Below are 20,132 nucleotides of genomic sequence, written 5' to 3' on the forward strand. Positions count from 1 at the left end.
TTTGGATGACATTCTAACCACGAACAATAATACATTTACTAAATTTATTAGCCATGTGTTGCGGCTGTATTTGAGCAGATTATTCTGTATTGGAACACAGGAGTTTGACTTTTGCCCTTGACCAACCCAGGTTTTGCTCTGGCCTTGCTCATCACTGCCCCAGCCTCCAAAAGGTTGCCCACAAGGGACTGCAGTCCTTAGACACAACCCCCCCCCTTGCTCCATACCAAGTCAAGGCAAAATAGGCTCTCAATTATTCCCATCATAGTAGTTGAGAGTGCAGGGCGGCAGCGGCAGGGAGGGAGGGGGTTATTTTCAAACCTTTGTCTCAAGCGTGATGTTTTCTTATTAGTCTTTAAGAGAACATTTGTATAAGTAGAAGTGCATGCTGTGACATTGTTAACCATCATTCTTCTGTTTTTGTTCTTATTTGCCTTCTGAAGCATTAAACGGGGATCCTATGTTAGGATCAGGTGAGTGTATCCCACACAGTTGAAACAGTTGTAATCACAACTGTGATGGGACAACACCCCACCCCCCAAACCTGGCTTGCCCCATGTTTCCTTTCCCAGCTCTTCCCTTTTCCCTCTAAAAATCTCTGGCAGTTGACATTGACATTGTCTTCATGTGATCCTCTTGTTCTCCCCTCCTAGTAGCGCTGCAGTCCTAACCCCACTTACCAGGAACTAAGCCCCATTGAATTCATTAGGACTCCCTTCAGAGAAGACACTGTTTAATTTGTGCTGTTAGACATGGCAAGTTTCAGTAAGCTTTAAAAAATAAAAACCAGGCACAGAGTTTCTGTTCACCCCATTGATGCCATTGCTCAGGTTCTCGTTGACTTTAGTAGAGTAAAAATGTCTCACAGACGCAAGAGTTTTCTTTTCTTTTTTCCTTGAACATGTCGCAAGGCATGATCGAGGCATGGTTAAGCACTTTTTACTTATAATTATTTCAGTGGCAGATATTTAAACACATGGTTCATTTTCCCATTGAAACCAACATGACTGCAAAGTGCTGGGCTGGATTTTGACCCTAGTTAAAGACAATAATGGCATTTCCTGCATTGCTCCTGAACCAAAGGACCAGGGAAGAGGAAAGCAGCCGTGAGCTCCTCTCCAGAGGCTCAGAGGCTCATGCAGTCTTGCTAAGCTAAAGTCTGGTAAAGGGTGTTGTGTGACAAATTATTTAAAGAGGAGATGCTACTTCTATGTTGAAAAATCAGTACTTCTGTATTATACTTGTCAGCTTATACAGTGGTACCTCAAGTTACAAACTCCTCAGGTTACAAACGCTTCAGGTTACAAACTCCACTAACCTGGAAGCGTTACCTCGAGTTGAGAACTTTGCCCCAGGATGAGAACGGAAAACGTGTGCCGGCGGCGCAGCGGCAGCAAGAGGCCCCATTAGCGAAAGCCCACCTCTCGTTAGGAACAGTTTCAGGTTAAGAACGGGCCTCCGGAACGAATTAAGTTCATAACTAGATTTGGGGAAGAACTGAATTCATACTTAACCAGTGGCAGGCACTGATTGCAAAATATTCTGTGGAATCTGGACCATGCCAGGTCACAAACCCATGACCAACTTATTGTATAAACAAATCATTCTCCATGCTCAACCATTTCAAAGGTCAGTGCTTTTAGTTTTTTCAGTCTTACTACTTTACATAGTCTCTGATTATGGATCTGCTCTGGTTAGTCTCAACAGCAATAAAACCTTCTCTGTGCAAATATTAAAAACAGCTCATTCATCACTGACTACAGTTTTCAGGGCATGGCACCGCAGCAGTTCTTTCCATACTGGGATTAAAAGAACATACAGATTTCCTCGAAATCATTGCTGGAATTGTAAAAGCATGCTAAATCTCCATGAGTACCGTAATGGGGGTTTTACAGTAATGGGATTTTATTTTCCTTTGAGCTGCCGGCTTCCTTGCCATGGCACAAAAGGTTTTTGAGACCCCCCCTAAGAGGCTGTTCTTATAAGATGCCTGCAGTGCTGGGGTGACACGGAAAGCCCTAGACGATGTGAGAGATTTGCCTCTTCCCCACAGCAGATTCAGTCCATGAGGAAATGGGTGTTGGCAGACCAGGCTGTGTGTACCACATGACCTACTCTTCACCTCCCAAGACGCCAACTGCCCTCAGATGCAACGAAGGGTGCTGTCTGGTGCTGAAGTAAGAGTCAACTGCTGGTCCAGTCAGCTTTTGTGCATGGAATAGGAATGCGCGCCAAATGTCCTTTGCCCCAGGCAGCAACGTCTCTTGGGCCAGTCCAGGTTATTCCAAAAGTATGGCAAGAAGCAGCTCCCATGCTGTCAGCAGAATGTGAGAGCTTAAATTTCCATTTCAAGAGCAGGTGGCCATGCTATTTCCCACCACCACCAGGCTGGCACATCCACAGAAAATGAGTCAAAGGGGACCTTTTCCATCCCTTTCTCAGAGTGTGTGCCACCTGTGGAACTTTAGTAATGGGCAGAGCAATCCAAACCTCCAGTCCACTGGAGTGGGTGGCATTGAATGGAGCAGAGGAGGTCCTCCACCCAGCACTGCCAGTCTCCACCAGACTCTGCCATCTTGTAGCTCCACCATCAGGGAAGCCCAATGATGAGGAGCACACCATGTACCCACCAAAAGGGCAGGTGGGTGGAAGCTACCATTGGTGTCTTCCCCACCAGCAGTAGTCAGAGGATGCCCTCCGAAGAGGGCAGGTGACAACACTGGGCCTGATCTGGGCCTCTGCTGCACCAGTTTGGGAGCTGGTGTGGTGTAGGATCATTTCTTTCCTGCCTCCACCTTCCACACTGGCCAGCATGTGGCAAGGCTGTGGGTGTGGTGATGGCTGTGCCACTCCATCAATTCCCATCACTGCTGGCCAGGGTTAGGATTGCACCCTAAGTCCTAGACTACACATTGCCCTGTGTGTGAGCATCAGTCTCTCTCTCTCTCTCTCTCTCTCTCTCTCTCTCTCTCTCTCTCTCACACACACACACACACACACACACACACACACACACACAATGTGGGATTTACCAGATTAATCAGGCCAACAGCACATAATCTCCCCCTCCATCTCATTGGTAGCTCATGTCAGGTGAATAGGGCAATTCGTTACATGATGACTCTGCTTAGCTGATGCCCCTGATGAATGTAACCAGTTGCCCAAATGTCAGATTAGGTCAGAAACGGTTGGAATCATTCTAGTAAAATAATTTCCTACACGCATGCTGTTGTGACTTAATTTGCACAGCCTCATTTCTTTCTTGTGTCAGGCCATATCCTTGAAAGTCTAACAGCATTTTCACACATGAAAGCACCTCTGAGCCTCTCTTGTCCTATTTATTTTAATATCTGATTGCTGTAAATGTGGAAGGCAGGCATTTGTAACGTGAATGATTCTCTGGTGATGTGGATTCTATTCACATTACAACTCAATTGAAGCAAGAGGCACTTTAAGTCTCAGTTATGGAAACACCTGGTTAGTCTTCCATTCCATCCTCTGTAAATATGAAATAGTTGCTTTAAAGGCATTGACAAGCTTCTCTTACTTTTCCTCTCCTAAAGCAATATATGGAAAAGCAAAGGTGTTTGAAATTGTTGGAGCTTTTTGGTTGTGGCAGCCCACTTTAGTTATTTGTTTGCAGAAAAGATGTCTATGTATAGTCAAAATATTATTACAGCCAGAGGAGTCTGGGATCTGTCATACATTCTTGGCTGCTCTCTGGCAGACCGAGTTTTATGGAAGAAGAGGGAAGGCTAATTAAGTTCAGCAACCATAACTTTGACTTTGATGCAGCACCATGATTCTAGCAGTAAGTAAATTCACTCACTAATTACAGAATTTCTTTCTCTTTAGTCTGGAAACCATCTGAGTGTTGTGTGATCTGAATCGAGATTCTGTTAGATATGCATCCACAATATTCACAAAACGCCGTCACACTTGGCACCCGTGTGGGATCCATGACTGAATAAGAGGCAGCTCTTTTGCTCTGCTCCATGGTGGTTTCCCGGGTCATCGGCAAGATCAGGAGCTCAACAAATCTTACCAGCTGTTGAAATCTAAGGGGAGATTATTTATTGAAGAGATTGAGCCAGAAATGTACCCATTTGGGAGACTCTAATTGGCTAGCATTTTAACTGAAAAGTCTACAGGCACCTCCAACAGGTGTTTCATTGTAGATGTTTACTGCCACATTTTCTTAACACAATAATAGAGCGTTGGTGGTAGATTTATCTTGTTATACTTTTCTGTGGTGAATCCCCAATGCTACTATGTTATTGCAGTCCTGAGTGGCTGTGGTAGAACAAAAGAGGACAAAAATTAAACCAGAACATTTGTGGTATAAAAGTTGTGCAGTTTCTGCAGAAAGTTATGGGACTGAAAATGAAGCAGCGTGACTACTAGGGAGGTGCAATAAATCGCCATACCTTTGAATACCAGTATTGAAATAACATTGTGATAAGTGTTTCAACAAGGCAATATACCGTTGAACAAAAGGAGGTGGGGGCTTAACAGCTTCCCTGGGGGTAGCTCAGAATACTTTACAGGTACTTTGCAAATAATTTGCAGGCACTGGTGTCTCCAGCTTTGCTTCCTCTCTCCCTTCTCCCTCCTAACCAATAAGAAATGATGATAAGCCCTCACACAAACCAGCAAACTCTTTCAGCTTCATCATCACCATCTAATTATGCAAATCCTAACAATCCATGGCTAGACAATCAAGATCCAGCCAAAATGAAGAAAGAAGTAAAAAAAGAACTGGAAAGCTCTTCTAAGCTCTTCTTTCTTTCCTCACCCCGCTGGTGAAAAAAAGAGGGGGGAGAGTTTTTATTTTTATTTTCTGGTGGTGTTTATGTTGTTGAATCCCCCTAAACAGCTTTCCTCCATATCAGAAAGGTTTTTTAAAAAACTATTTAAAGGAGACTACCTTTTTGCTTGCTTGCCCTCCCTCCTTCCTTCCCTTTGATAAAAAGGAAGAGTTTGGTGGGATGAGGGCTTGGGGGGGCTTCTGTGGGGGGGGGAGATGGAGGAGACAAGATTTAGCTGTCTGCCTTATGGCTGAAATGGGAGGTTGGGTACTGTGCGAGAATGACAGGGAGGATGCTTTTCAGTAAGCAGTGCAAGCAAATGCATATCTGCTCACAAGCAAGCCCTACTGAATTCAATGAGGTTCACTCCCAGGAAAGGAGAAGTAAGTTTTGTTGAACACAGTGGTGCTTGTGCATGCACATATTCCATTTAGACCTCTTGAGTGGGGAAGCAGATGCAACCTGACTAGTAAATCACTTAAACTACTCTTAAATTAGTTGAAAATATTTTAAATGTATTATATGGAAGTTTATTTAATATTTTTATTAAATCTACTACTTCGTTACATTTTAAGGCCCTCCAGGGCCATGGGGAGGCAAGGTCCTCTGCCGCCATAGCTATCGTGATGTGACATCGTGATACTTAAGGTAAAGGTAAAGGTACCCCTGCCCGTACGGGCCAGTCGTGACCGACTCTAGGGTTGCGCGCTCATCTCGCTTAAAAGGCCGGGAGCCGGTGCCGTCCGAAGACACTTCCGGGTCACGTGGCCAGCGTGACGAAGCTGCAGCTGGCGAGCCAGCACCAGCGCCGCACATGGAAACGCCGTTTACCTTCCCGCTATAAAGCGGTACCTATTTATATACTTGCACTTAGGGGTGCTTTCGAACTGCTAGGTGGGCAGGAGCTGGGACCGAACGACGGGACCTCACCCCGCCGCGGGGATTCGAACCGCCGACCTTACGATCAGCAAGTCCTAGGCTCTGAGGTTTTACCCACAGCGCCACCCGCGTCCCGCCTATCGTGATACTTAGCTGGTGTGATGCTGAAAATCAGATATCAGCCAGCCCTAGTGACTACCCCTTTAACTTTTGCAGTTGCAAAAATATTGAAACCAGGATCACGTGAGACTGCCCTGGAGAGCACAATGAGCACAACATCATTATGAATGTGCCATAAAAAGGATGCCTGGAGGGGTCTTGAGTACAACTTTCTATTTACAGGGCCTTGTTTGCTGCTCTGCTTTCCCCAGGAGCTTTCAGGATAAAGCAAATGCTGACAGAGCAAATTAGGGATTGCAAATGGGGGCGAGAGGCTGCTAAATGCCCAGCATATGTGTGTCCTGGCAGATTCCTCTTGACGAGTTGTGCTTTCGGTAGGATGGAGAAGGAGGAGGAAGCTGGCCAGTTCACAAAGTCTGCTATTTCAAGAAATATTTCGCACATTTTACTTTTTGTTGGGGAGGAGCAAACAATCTGGCCCCACACCGATAAAAATAGAGAGAATTCTGTAATACCCATATGCTCATTTTACCCATTTACATTGCACATAAATAAATTTGAAATGTTCTTTTTGTTTTCTTACTTTGTGTTCGTTTGCTCCGTGGAGAAGAACAGCAGCAGTTCCTTCTGCTAAGATGGCTCATTAATCTTATAAAAGTGTTGAGTTAGATAAGATAAACATTAAAAGATTATCAAATGCCACCTTACTCCTTTCAACCTGTTGTTCCAGAATACCCATAAATTGGGCTACATGTCTCTCTTCATCTGCATTGGGGGGGGGATTCGTGCTATGAATATCATCAGTTCTTTTTATCATTTGTGCCCCTGTGAATTGTTTCCTCTTCTTTTTCTTTAAAAATGCTATCAATGTGCATTTGGTTTTGGTTTACGTCAGGCATGGCCAAACTTGGCCCTCCAGCTGCTTTGGGACTACAATTCCCATCATCCCTGACCACTGGACCAGTTAGCTGGGGATGATGGGAGTTGTAGTCCCAAAACAGCTGGAGGGCCGAGTTTGCCTATGCCTGGTTTAAGTTCTTTGTCATCAGTATTCACAAGAGCCACCATGCATGTGATCAGAGTATGACCCACGCAGTAAGAACTTCATTGTGGCCATAAGAGGCACAATCGCAATTTCTTGCATGCCAGAATGAGCCCACCTAACACCTCAGGCAGAAATACAACCTCTTTGACTATCAGCTGAGACAGAATATTTTTCAGTGGAGTCAGTGTATGTGCAAAGGCTCAGGTGAATCCGAATTAAGGATGGGCAGGCAGAAGGCTGCTCACTCAAAAAGTGAATGGGACCCCTCATTGAGTAGCCCAATCTAACACTGAAACCTCTCAAGGCAGAAGTTCCAGAGAATACTTGGAGTGCCCAGTCCTTCCTTCCCCAGGGGAAAAAGCTTTCCTTGGGCGCCTGGCAGGGCAGCAGCACACGGTTCCTCTTCTTAAGCTACCATTTCACTTACAACCTGGTACCGTGGAGGTTCAACTACATCCCCAGCGGGAAAATGCCAGTGTCGTTTTCCACCAGGGATTTATGGAAGTTTACGACTCTTGATCCCAGTTGGGAGAAGACACTGCAGTATTGATACATTAAAGGTAAAGGTAAAGGTACCCCTGCCCGTACGGGCCAGTCGTGTCCGACTCTAGGGTTGTGCGCCCATCTCACTTAAGAGGCCGGGGGCCAGCGCTGTCCGGACACACTTCCGGGTCACGTGGCCAGCGTGACGAAGCTGCTCTGGCGAGCCAGCACCAGCGCAGCACACGGAAACGCCGTTTACCTTCCCTCTATAAAGCGGTACCTATTTATCTACTTGCACTTAGGGGTGCTTTCGAACTGCTAGGTGGGCAGGAGCTGGGACTGAAAGACGGGAGCTCACCCCGCCGCGGGGATTCGAACCGCCGCCCATGCGATCAGCAAGCCCTAGGCGCTGAGGTTTTACCCACAGCGCCACCCGCGTCCCTGATACATTAGCAGCATTTTATTCAGTTTGGGGTGAAAAAATGTGAGGGGAGGGAAGAGTCCAACTGGGACCCACCACCAGCTCACCCTTCCTGGCCTCTAAGAAACTTTTACCCCTTGGAGAGAAGGACAGACTGAGGAGAGGGACTTCAGGAGAATCTGGTAGGCAGACTTCCTGAGTTGGCCGTGTCACCTGCCTCAGTTCCTCTCACAGAAGGCAGCCTAATCCGAGTCTTGCCTGGCAGGGTCCATTGCTCAAGTGGGAGAGAACATGTTTTGCATGCAAAAGATCTTGGGTCCAATCCCTGGCATTTTCAGTTTAACAGGATCTCTGGTAACAGGTCTGGAAACAGCATATATTTCAAGCTGGAGGCTTCAGTGAGCTGCCGGCCAGCAAACTTGAAAGTACAAAGCTTAGACATCCTGAAGATTTGACTTAAAAGGAGACAGCATTGTAGGTTTTGCAAGGTGATACATAGGGAGAAAGCAATACTGTCTCCATTAAATACATAAGCAATATATAGCCAGTCAAAATATCCTGAAAGGGGGTGTAAACGGTGCTCTAGAGCTCCAAGCCAGTAGCCCCTTTGCCTGGATACATGATTATTATTACTTTTTTTTTATCGCTGTCATCAGTCCTGATCTCAGCTTGTGTCAATCATACATAATTCTGGCAACTTGGATTTGGGTGTTCACAACAGAGACTGAAGAGCACATCAGAGGTTTATAGTTTTGCAGAAATCCTATTATTAACCTGAGGCTAATCACTTCTCTGATTATGATTACAAATTGGTTCCCATCTTCTGAGGTGACAGTTTAATTTATTTTTACTCTCAGTCTGCTGTGTGTTCATTTGCATGGGTGACATTACCCCAAAGCACTCTGGATGGCTTAATTAAAAATGATTTTTGTGAAAGAAAGAAAGGCATATGGATCAGATTTCCAGGTTATATTGAAGGAGATGGGAATAGAAACCTGTTTTGCAATCACTGTCTAATAGCAAGTGTCAGAAAAATCGGTGCAAATCTTTTGAATCTTTCTGATTCAAAAGCACTTTGGGCATATACAGAAGCAACTATGAAATGGAAAGGCCTACAGATGATTCTACATTAATCTTGTGAGGCCACTGAATGGAATGTTGATCTTGAACCTATGAAAGATCTGTTTTCAAATCTCAACTCAATCCAGAGTTGTTTGATGATGACTTTGGACAAACCATTGTTTTGGCTCCCAGGTCCCCATCTGTGAAATGGGAATAATAATTCACATGCTTGATAATACAATTGTGCGGCCCTTTAGGATACCAAAAGCACTAGAAAGTGGGCAATAATCCAATGCACTTTCAACATAAAGAGTTCTCCTGGTTTCCACAGACCATATTGCAGCCACAGGCACATTACCTTCCTGTACTTTAGGGTTCCTTTCTTGCAGTGATACCACCAGCAAAAGAAATTGCCTCTCCCCAAAAGCATCCCAACATCCCCCTTGCATTCTGTCCAACTGACTATCAATCCCATACCACTTTCCCCGAAGTAAGCCGCACTGAACTCAGCTGACTTACTTGAGTAGTGACATGGATAGGATTGCACTGTTAGCTAAGTGATAGCAATTGGGGGGGGGGAGGGGAATAATTCTTCTCAGGAGAGGCCTCCCTGGCTCCATCGCTGGAGGATGGGGCAAAAGAGGAGATTTTGTTTCACAAAGGACTCATTTATGAAGGCGGCTCGTTAAGAACATTGCTTTCAATATGAGTCTGTGCTGCTACCGTCGTTTTATTTATTTTTACAGGCAATTCCCCATTTATTCAGGGGGTACGTTCTGAGGCACTGCACATTTAAGTGAAATTGTGTATATTGGGAACACCGTTGAAAAAGCTGGCTCTCTAAGCCTCTGGAAACCCTTGGAAAGCCCTTTAAAAAACCCCAAAATTCACCAAACTCCACCAGAACCGCTCTCTCCAAACTCTCCACAGGCCTCAAAGACTCAATAGGCTCCTGGGATTGTTTTTGCACCATTTTTGCTGTTTTCACGCTTTTTTAGGGCCATTTTTGCTGCTTTTCATGCCACTTCTGCATTTGTGGCGATGCGCACGTGCATTCAATATGCATAAATGGGGAGTTGCCTGTATTTTGCTTTTACTTCTTTGACCATGATTTGTGTTCTAATTGATGTTTTATATAGTATTGTATACTGTTTTGTTTTTAACTGTAAACCATCTTGCATACCTGGTAGAAAACTGGGCTAGAAATTTGGGGCATGAATTAAAAAAGTGATGCTTGTGATCAGCTGTGTGGCATTTCTTGCACAAGGAACTGGATCTTATGGTGTATTTAGCGGGACTCTCATCCCCAGCACCTCCACCACCCCAACCAACAGCCCCTTACATGGGAGCATTGTGGGTTCAAGCCCCACATTGGGCGGAAAGATTTCTTTCCATCCCTACAAACACATCTGATCAGAAAGATCCACTCTGAGCATAACCATCTGAAAACACAGACTGGGGCTTATATAAATTATGGCCTCTATTTAGGGTTCTGTGGAAACAGAAGTTCTTTGTCAAGAGAACCTGAATACTGTAGCTTGTAATATATTTCACAAATGAAACACAGTTGTATGAATCTTCTTTTGAATAATTGACCCTGGAAATGTTACTATTTTAAGTATTTCTTTCTGAATCTGCTAAGTCCTTGGGAATTGCATTGAAGCCCTCCTTGCCAACCACCATCCCTTTCCAAGTCTCTAGCTGTTGAGGATACGTTTTCAGTCGTATCTTTACCACAAAGCCTTGAAAGTTGCGTTTTTTTCTCATTGAAAGCTGACGCATTCTGAAAACTAAATTCTGTATTTTCTCTGTCCTCTTCTGGAATGATGGCACCCAACCACACAGCCCTGTCAGTAGACAAGAATGATCTGTCTGTTATTTTCCCCATGCAAGTGTAATTATCCAGTCAATTGCAGCCCTAAATTCAATTGCTCAAACGATGGCAGATGCATGTTAGCCAATTACAGGTTCTCTTTTCACATTTATAAGAGCTCATGTACTCAGACTATGCAAGGCTAATATTCAGATCCTGAACTTTATTTGAAAGGAAGTTGCCCTCTCAGGTAAGCAGCAGACATACCGGCCTTGGGAGGGCAGTTGCCACTCAACCACCACCACCCCCTTGTTGTGTGGGCAGGGCCCCAAAGAGTGCCTTTGCCACTGTGGCTAGAAATTATTGTTTAAATAAAATGTTTCAGGTTACTTTATAAACTTAAAACTTTTCAACTATTTTTAAAGACTTTCTAGCTGCTGTGGCAAAACAACAACAGCACAGACCCCCAGGGCGCCTCACCCAGAATGCTTCACTCTTAGGAAGCCGCCCCCTCCCCTTCCTCAGAGCAAGGGCTGGGGATGGAGTGAGCATTTTGGAGAGCCCCACAAGAGCTGCTGGGTTTGATGGGCCAGCAAGGCAAGCAAGCTGCCCCACCACCAGGCAGTCATCCCAATTTGCCCAATGCGGTAGTTTTCAAACTTTTTTCCTCTGGGCCACATTTGCAGAATAGAAATTTGCTCATGCCAAACCAAATATTTTATTGCGAAGAAATACATTGGAAAACACAACTAGGATTGTCTTCGGTATTAATTGATGTTCTTGCTCTCCTTTTGAAAAGATATCTATCCATATTTTGTAAATAAATAAAATTATTTTGATAGTATACTACACTGAATAGCCAGCCAGCAGCACTATTAGAAGTGTGAGCCGGGCACCCAGCGAGTTCGGAGGGGAGAAAGACTCAGAGAGTGGGAAAGAATTGCAGGAGGAGGAAAAGGGAGTGGGGAGCAAAGAGAGAGAGGGAGGGAGGGAGGGAGGGAGGCAGGTGGGTGGGTGGGTGGACCAACGGAGGAGTGGAGAGGCGGTGCATGCAGACCCAACCCTGATGGCCATGGAGGAACTCACTGGTGGCATGTGAAAGGCGACGATAAGCAAACTTTTTCACATGGTCTCTCCCAGCTTCAGAGGCACCGATACAGTTCCTTGCCAAGGGCGAAAAAGCGCCTAGGTACACCTCTGTTCTCCTTCATTTCATTTAAACTAAAAGCAGCTGCACAGGGAAGGAATGGTGAAATTCTTTTCCTCTGTATCATTTTCATACTGAAAACACCCAATGTAGCTGTTTCCCCCCCCCCTCCTAAAGCTGCTATTAGTGGGGTGGGGGGACTGGAGGGAGGCAATTTTCAGTGGAAAAACGGCACAGGGGAAAGGGTTAAACCCTCCTACCTGCCCCAGTCAAAATCCACAGGGTGTGGGTGGAAGATTCTGTTTATGAGAGTGAGCAAGACAGAGACAGAAGCACAGAGAGGCAGAGAGCAATGGAAAGAAAGGGAATCCAATTCATGGAATTCAAAGACACATCTTATCCCCAGGTGTATTTTGACCTGTGTCTATCCACCTCCCTCACATTTTCTGATGCACCTGAACATCTGATGTTCTGCTACAATAAATCTGGCAACCCTTTAAAAGCAGTTGCCTTGTGTTTTGTTTGGTTGTTTTAATTTGATAGTAAATCTGGAAATCAGCCCAGCAATCTTCTAAAGCAGGCTGCAACAACAGAATTTCAAAAGGGAAACATTAGTCATGCTGTACTTTGCTCTCAAAAGGCTCTTCAAAGATGACTAGATTGGTTAATTTCAGCTTCACGTTGCATTTGAAAAGGTGAAGCAGAAGCTGATGGTCGCTCAATTTAAATTTGTAAATGCAAGTGAAACAGACAGGCAGCCTCCTCATCTTGTGAAGACTCTGCTTCTGAAGAGTGTGGTTGCGCTGCTCCCCTCAGCCAGCCGGCCCCATCATCCCTAACCTTTGGCTATGCTGGCAGCTGTGTGAGTTCCCCTTAAGATTTGGAAAAGACCTGAACACTAATGGCTTTATATATGCATTTGAAAATATTGTTTTCATTTCTTCCCCTTCATTTGTGCTGAAAGTCTAAAGGCAGAAACCCGTCTGGGTTCCCCCCCCCTTAGATTATTTTACAAAGCATCATGTACATTGATGATGCTGTAAATATCATTGATAATTGCTCCTCTCCAGCTTCAGCTTTTTCCTACCTTCAGCCTTATTCACACAGCCAACAAAAGTTGGTTAAATCACTGTGAATAATATACAGTGAAAGCCTCAGTTCTACTTGCATATTGTCATGCTTGTGTTGATTGGAACACAATACCTTGGAATAGAAGTAGAGGTGTTTTGGCCATGATTCTGATGGAATAAGTTTGGCTGAGGGTTTTTATTACTATTTTATTATTTTTATTATAATTTTATTATAATTATAATAAAATTATAATTTTATTATAATTTCTGTGGCTCTTTTTTCAGGATTATTTAACCCACAATTGTCATGGAGGTGCTGCATCCATTATATAAACAAAGTCCCTCAGTTTGGGCCAGTTCTCCAACCTGAGAACTGTTCAGTTACGCAGTTTGTTGCAAAATTCAGAGTTAGAAAACATTTGTAAATAACATTATGATAAAAAAAAAGTTGTAGTCCAAGGACATCTGGGGACCCAAGGTTGAAGAACACTGAAGCTGGACTATTACACCTTTGCTCCTTTGCAGCTTCCCAGCCCCTCTATTTCATCCCTCCCCCCTGCCCCTTCAGTTTTCCATGCCCACTGAGCATTCAGTTTAGAGGCTGTTTTTTGGGGGGGGTGGGGGGAGAATTATATTTCTTCAAACTGGCAGGCCACCAAGGCACCTCCTACTGTCTTGTGTGTGGTTGGTACTGATTTGGCTACATAAGACACTCAGAGATTGAGTTTGCTGTCGGTGTATACAATTTCACACAGCGCATTTGAAGGAATTGTAGGTTTGATATAGAAGCAGTGTCAAGTGAAACCGCTGGGGTAGCTGGCGGTAGTTTTCCTTGACTAACATTTAAGCCTGGTTTTGATACCTGCCTGCCTTAATGAGCATACCAGGTAAGAGTCCAAAAGAAGGCTTTTTTGCACACCCCTGCTTGACAGCATGCTCTCTTAAAGCCTCTAGTATTTTGTGAGCACACTCTGTTCTGGTTTAATTGGTTGCTCAGTGCGAACTCAAAATCTGGCATAAAAGCACTCCAAAAATGCTAAAAGAACACCTGTTTTAACAGGTTCTTTTTGATGAACACATTTTGAAAATCTGTAATAATCCTCATTGCTAAGCAGGACCAGTGGATAATTATTTGTTCTAGTTTAATAACATCCCAAGGTCTCCTGTGACAGAAAACCCTATTTACTAAACGCGATGCCAACACATTATTTGCCTCAAGAGCTGACATCCTGTCACATCAAAGACTTATGCCTCACTTAGATTAGAAATCTTTCTGGGCTGCACCACCTTCCACTGCATGTTCACATCAATGAATGCCCCTCCGTACTAATAATAATAATAAATTCTCCTTATAAAAGCTAGACATTGGGGTCAAGGGTTCTAGTCTAGGCCTCTCTTTGACATGTTCATTATCAACATGTAAGGTTTGTGGGGGTTAATACAGTCAAGTGAGCACATACCTGTAATTTGATGTGACACAATCCAGGCACAAGTTTATACAGAGTCAAACCATTGGGCCATCCAGCTGAGGGTTGGCCACACTCACTGGCAGCAGCCTTCCAGAGATTCAGGCAGAACACATTCGCAGCCCAATCTGAAGATGCTGGGTATTGAATCTCATTCCTTCTGCACACAAAGCTGATGATCTACGGTGAGCTGCATCCTTTTCCCACTTCGAATTGTGGTTGTGTGATCCCTTGGTCTTCTGGATTTGCACATAGGCCACCAGAGAAAGCAACATGGGCCCATAATAATTTGGTAAAGGGACCCCTGACCGTTAGGTCCAGTCGAGGACGACTCTGGGGTTGCGCGCTCATCTCGCTTTACTGGCCGAGCCCAAAACAAGCTCTGCTTTCTCTTGGGATGAACCAAGGGTCAAAAATGAATGCAAATGATAGGTTGATTACATTGATCAGCTTTTAAGCATGTTGCAATTTGTGAAATGCTCAGAAACTTCCTGGAGGCACTTCCCCTTGCGGTTGTGATAACAGGAGGAGTCACTGCAGTCATCTTGCTGACTCAACATTATTTCTATCATTAGAACAGTTCAAGCCATTATTTGCGCCAAAATTCATTGCTGTAAAAGGATTGTGAACAACAAGCTTGCAAAATTTCCCACTAGCAGAATTTGCCATTGAGGACAGAACTAAATATTGAGTGTCCCTTTCCTCTCTCATCCTCATGCTGTGCACACCAAGTAAAGCAGTGTGTGATGTCACCATGCTTTGCATCTCTCTGTCCCTGGCAGCCAGTGATATGGGGGAAACACAGCACATTAAACCACATCACACATGCTGTGGGATTCATTATGAGTGAAATATGGAAAAGCAACACAGAACGTCCAGTTCCTTTCATCAAGCTAACATGTTGGCCACTGTGTTCCCAGTGTGTATATCTGTCTTATTGAAGAGTCAAGCGTAATCAGTGTTCAAGAAAGCTCTTAGCATAAGTATATGGGCTCCAGTTCAGCTGAAGTTAGTCATGACAATTGTTGCATTCCTAAGCATAGTTAGTAGGCACTAGTAAGCTCTACAGAATGCAATGGTTCTTGCTCTTGAGGAAGCATGTTGGGGATTGCACCATGTATCTCATTAAAGCCAATGACAGCCCCGTTAGTTGTGACTAATCTGTTCCACTGGTTTACACAGGACTCTTTGGTGCCTAACATTAGCTAGGTTTCAACCATTGTCAGGATGATACATCAGGAATATATGGTGAATATTCCAGATCAGAACCCCATTCTTCATGGTTAGCAAGGCCAGGGAAACATGCTTTGAAGGCCAGTCTAGAAAACCATTTGTTGACTTTTTTCACCGCCACAGAGCTGCAAATGTAGTGAGTCAGAGGGGTAAGAGGAGCTATGCTAGATGAGTATAAAACTATGCATGTGTAGAGAAAGTGGATAGATATAGCGCTAGAACTCAGGGACATCCAGTGAAGCTGAAATTTTAGGACATCCAGAAGAATGTACTTCTGCACACATCACATAGTTAAAACTGTGGAATTTGCTCCGACAAGAGGCAGTGATGCCCACCACCTTGGAAGGCCTTAAAAGAGGAGAGTGCAGCTGTGCTTGGGTCCTGCTTTGGTCTTGCCATAGGCATCCGCGAGAATAGGATGCTGGTCATTACTCTGATCCATCTGGCTCTTCTTAGATTGACCACGGTATCAAATTCCCTGTGGTTAACAATTGCAGTAGCAGGAGAACACACACACACACACACCCTCAAATTAGGCTGCTGAGTTGAAGACATATTGGATTAGCCAGTGAGTGCATGAGAGCATTGTGGGCTCAGCTTCATTCTGGTACTAAGAAAAGAAACTGTGATGTTCAGATTATGGTCAGAGTCACCCTGCTTTTTAATTGCCTTTTGCCCCTGGCTCTGGTTGGTAGGTCTTTTGGTTCCAGTAAAAAAACAAAGTAGATCCGACAAGTAGATCACCCCCATCGTAAACTCTGCCTGCTTCTTCAGGATGCTGAGCCCCTGCCTGATCCTCACTCCCAAAAGCCAATCATTTTGATGGGACCTGAATAATTTATCCCACATTGAGGGGACGTGATTGATAGGTCCTATAAAATCATTTATATTTCTACAGAAAAACACCTTCCCTGTCAACAGAATGCTAAACTCATTGCCGGCCTATACTGTCTAAGAAATTGGGGGGCGGCCAGCTCTTATTTCCAAACTGTAATGACTTCAGACAAATGATAAGCTTCCTGGATTTACTAGTTCTCCTGGTATTCATTTCCCATTTCATTTCCCTTCAATCTTGCTACACTTTCATATTTTCAATCTGTAGCAGACGTTTGTCCTCTGGTTTTGTATTTCAGGTGAAGAAAACAATTATTTTGCTCCCTATCTCACCTTCTAAAATGTCATTATGTTAGAACAGGAGCTGGCAACCTTTATGCCCATGAGCTGTTTGGAAGGCTGGGAGGGGTGCAGTTTACAAGACAGGACACATAGTTATTCCCTTGATTTTATCCTTGCTACAAGGTAGATTAGGTTGAGAGATAGTGACTGCCCAGGCTCACCCAGTGATATTCATGGTCGAGTGGCAATTGGAACCCTAACTGGCACAGCACAATGGCTCTCCTCCCCCTTAACAATCTCTAGTCAGAGGTCATCTTTAGCTGGACAGACCTGAAGAGCCATGGAGCTGTCCACGATATGGTGCTGAAAGCTGGCCACTGGGACTTGGGATTTCACACAACATCAATTACTGTACAGTACAATGGCGCTGTGGGTTAAACCACAGAGCCTAGGACTTGCTGATCAGAAGGTCTGTGGTTCGAATCCCCGCAACAGGGTGAGCTCCCGTTGCTCGGTCCCTGCTCCTGCCAACCTAGCAGTTCGAAAGCACAACAGTGCAAGTAGATAAATAGGTACCACTCCAGCGGGAAGGTAAACAGTGTTTCCGTGCGCTGCTCTGGTTTGCTGGCCACATGGTCATGCTGGCCACATGACCCGGAAGCTGTACGCTGGTACCCTCGGCCAAAAAAGCAAGATGAGTGCCGCAACCCAAGAGTTGGTCACGACTAGACCTAATGGTCAGGGGTCCCTTTACCTTTACCTTTACAATGCATACTGTATGAGAACACAAACTGGGTAGTTGCTTCAGTTCTGTCTCATACTAAATTTGAATTTTGGGAGAACCGTCTGTTATGGTTTTTTTTCCAATTTGTTTTATTGTGTTTGCTTTTTGCAATAAATATTCACTTAGTTTTGCAATATGAATTAAGCTGAATGTGTTATTGTCGTTTTGCTACATCCATAGCACCTTTTGCCTTGCTGAGTTTATTGCTACTTAAACATTTTACTTGGGTGGGGTGTTGCGAGAACAAGTAGAACAGGGGAGGTAAATGCCCCATGCTAAGGCTCTTGTCTTCTGCAGCCCAATCCTCTGTGTATTTATGCAGAAGTAATACCTGCTGAGTTTAATGTGCTTTGTTTCCATGTAAATATGGATAGAACTGCACCTTCAGAGGATGTAGCACCATTTATTTGTCCTCAGATTTTCAGCACTGGGAAGTGCTGAAATAATTCAACAAATGTTTCCTCACCGAGAGGATAATATAAACAGCTGTTAATGTTACCAAAATGTCATAAAGTGTCACATTCAGGTGACAACAGTTGTGACTTGCAGATCTTGTTATGCACCAAGCTGAACAAAATCCAAGAGCCGTGTGCTGCCCACCAATTTTGCATTCCCAGCAGGCAGCAAGCATAAGTTTATTAAGATCACGGTGATCTGTGCCTGTACAGCTGTACAAACAGTAGAGTTCTGGTGTAATTAACGTTATTGCTGAGTGCATGTCAGTATATCAACTACAATTTGCACAGGAAGGAGCACAATAGGTGTGCTGACATTCATTCAGTAATGGGAACTGTAGTTCCAGAATTCAATTTTGTTAGTGTGTCTAGGCACATGGAAAACATACATTTTGAAATATGCTTTGAAAAAATCTGAGTTTTGGGTTTTGTTCTGTTTTTTCTCTTAAGCATTTTGGATGTAAATTATGCTGGCAATGATGTGTTTGCTATATATGTATATATTTTCCAGAAAAATATTTTGATGTGCCTCAAGATGGGAGAGGTAAGATTACAGTCCAAGAAGAGCAGCAACTTCAGTCCCAGAAGGGGAAAGAAATCTGAGTGAATGATGAAGGGAAATGGCCCAACCAAGAGATGTCTACCTGCCTGGAGAGAACCATCACTGTGTCAAGTGGGTGATAAGGAGAAATGGCTGTGAGAAAATGGCATGCAAGCAATACCTGTGGAGAACTTTGCTTATTGGGGAGAGACAAAGCTATTGCGGGGGATGCTTATTGAAGTGAAAAACAAGTTGCTCTAGTGGAAATCCAAGCTGAGAATAGGCATAGACTACAGTATGAACCTTTGGTAGATATGCTTTATTTGCCTCCCCCATCCATTAAATTGGTGTTTGAGCGTCAAAATAATGAATGCGGCTTTTTTCCAAAGTTCTCTAGTGAGTGTTGTCACAATATGGTAGATATAGTTCAGTTTGAATTATTTTCTCTTATCCCCCCCCCCACACACGTGAGCCCTTTTTCAGAGCCAGAAGGAAGGACAGCAGTCGTTTTAGATTATGTAATCTTACCATTTTTCTCCATGACAAGATGCCAAGCATCAATGTCATGTTCCTGAGCACACCAACTGGCCTCTATTGCCTGTTCAGATGAGGAATTAAGGAGAAGGCACAACCTCTTCCTTTTGACCCCAAGTGGGGGGAAGAGAATCTAAGACAAATAGCACCACTTGTAATAATTTAAAGCAATAAAATAGTTGTTGCCCTCTGATAAATGAGGTTCATAGTCCAATATTCCTTTGTTTTTAAGGTACTATTTGCCCTTTAACTGGCCTTAGGAATTACCCCCCCCCTCAGAAGCTTGATGACAGCCTTCCAGGACAGCCGAGATGCTCTTGCTAAGGAGTGTGGCAATGGTCAGATATTGTGCATGCTGAAGCATCTTGCGTGTTTAATGGAAGGGGATATAATGTGAAGCTATGGCAATGTTTTATAGGTCATTCTTACAAAACTCCATTAGGCACCATGACTTAACGTACAGCAAAGCACACACTGTTGCTAGTTGACAATTCAGTATCAGGAAAACACTCTCTGTTTGCTCATTTATTATTATTAGGTCTTCTCTAGAGATGCCTTTTCAAAAGGAAAGCATTTCACTTTGTGCTTTTACATTTGGGAGGGAAATATTGGTTGTTTCCCTGCAGAAATATAGTGGACAGAAGGAGGAGGTTGCATAACCAGCGATCGCGCACACAACTGGAAAAGTCCATAAACATTATCTTTGTAATATTGAGTTACAGATAGGTAGCCGTGTTGGTCTGCCATAGTCAAAACAAAAAAATGTCTTTCTTTCTTTCTTTCTTTAAAGACCAGTAGCACCTTAAAGACCAACTAAGTTAGTTCTTAGTTCTTAGTAGCACCTTAAAGACCAACTAAGTTAGTTCTTGGTATGAGATTTCGTGTGCATGCACACTTCTTCAGATACACATGTATCTGAAGAAGTGTGCATGCACACGAAAGCTCATACCAAGAACTAACTTAGTTGGTCTTTAAGGTGCTACTGGAAAGAAAAAAAATTTTTTGTTTTGACTTTGTAATATTGGTTAGTCCAGGATACAATATTTAGAAAACTGCCTTATGCTTCATCAGAATAGTGGTCTATCTAGTACGGCATATCAAGCTCCATGCAAGAGTATATCCAGCTTAGCTACCCAACAGCCTTTAACTGGAGAC

The 20,132-nt window shown here is 43.9% G+C and overlaps 1 protein-coding gene across 11 annotated transcripts in view; it reads left to right on the forward strand.

The window, feature by feature from the left end:
* SHISAL1 (shisa like 1) overlaps positions 1–18,711 on the forward strand; it is an 80,615-nt gene extending 61,904 nt beyond the window's left edge. For 5 of the 11 annotated variants that reach the window (XM_053387634.1, XM_053387630.1, XM_053387632.1 and 2 more), the window contains 2 exons: positions 444–473; positions 3,856–4,421. In XM_053387634.1, the coding sequence (XP_053243609.1) occupies positions 444–473; positions 3,856–3,871 (46 nt within the window). In that variant the 3' untranslated portion in view covers positions 3,872–4,421. Of the gene's footprint in view, positions 1–443; positions 474–3,855; positions 4,425–18,413 lie in introns of those variants that run through there. The other 6 variants (XM_053387636.1, XM_053387635.1, XM_053387637.1 and 3 more) reach the window with 3 other exon arrangements.
* The last annotated feature ends 1,421 nt before the right edge of the window (positions 18,712–20,132 follow it).

The sequence above is a fragment of the Podarcis raffonei genome, chromosome 5 (genome assembly GCF_027172205.1).
Source record: "Podarcis raffonei isolate rPodRaf1 chromosome 5, rPodRaf1.pri, whole genome shotgun sequence".
In the NCBI taxonomy this organism is placed as follows: Eukaryota; Metazoa; Chordata; class Lepidosauria; order Squamata; family Lacertidae; genus Podarcis; species Podarcis raffonei.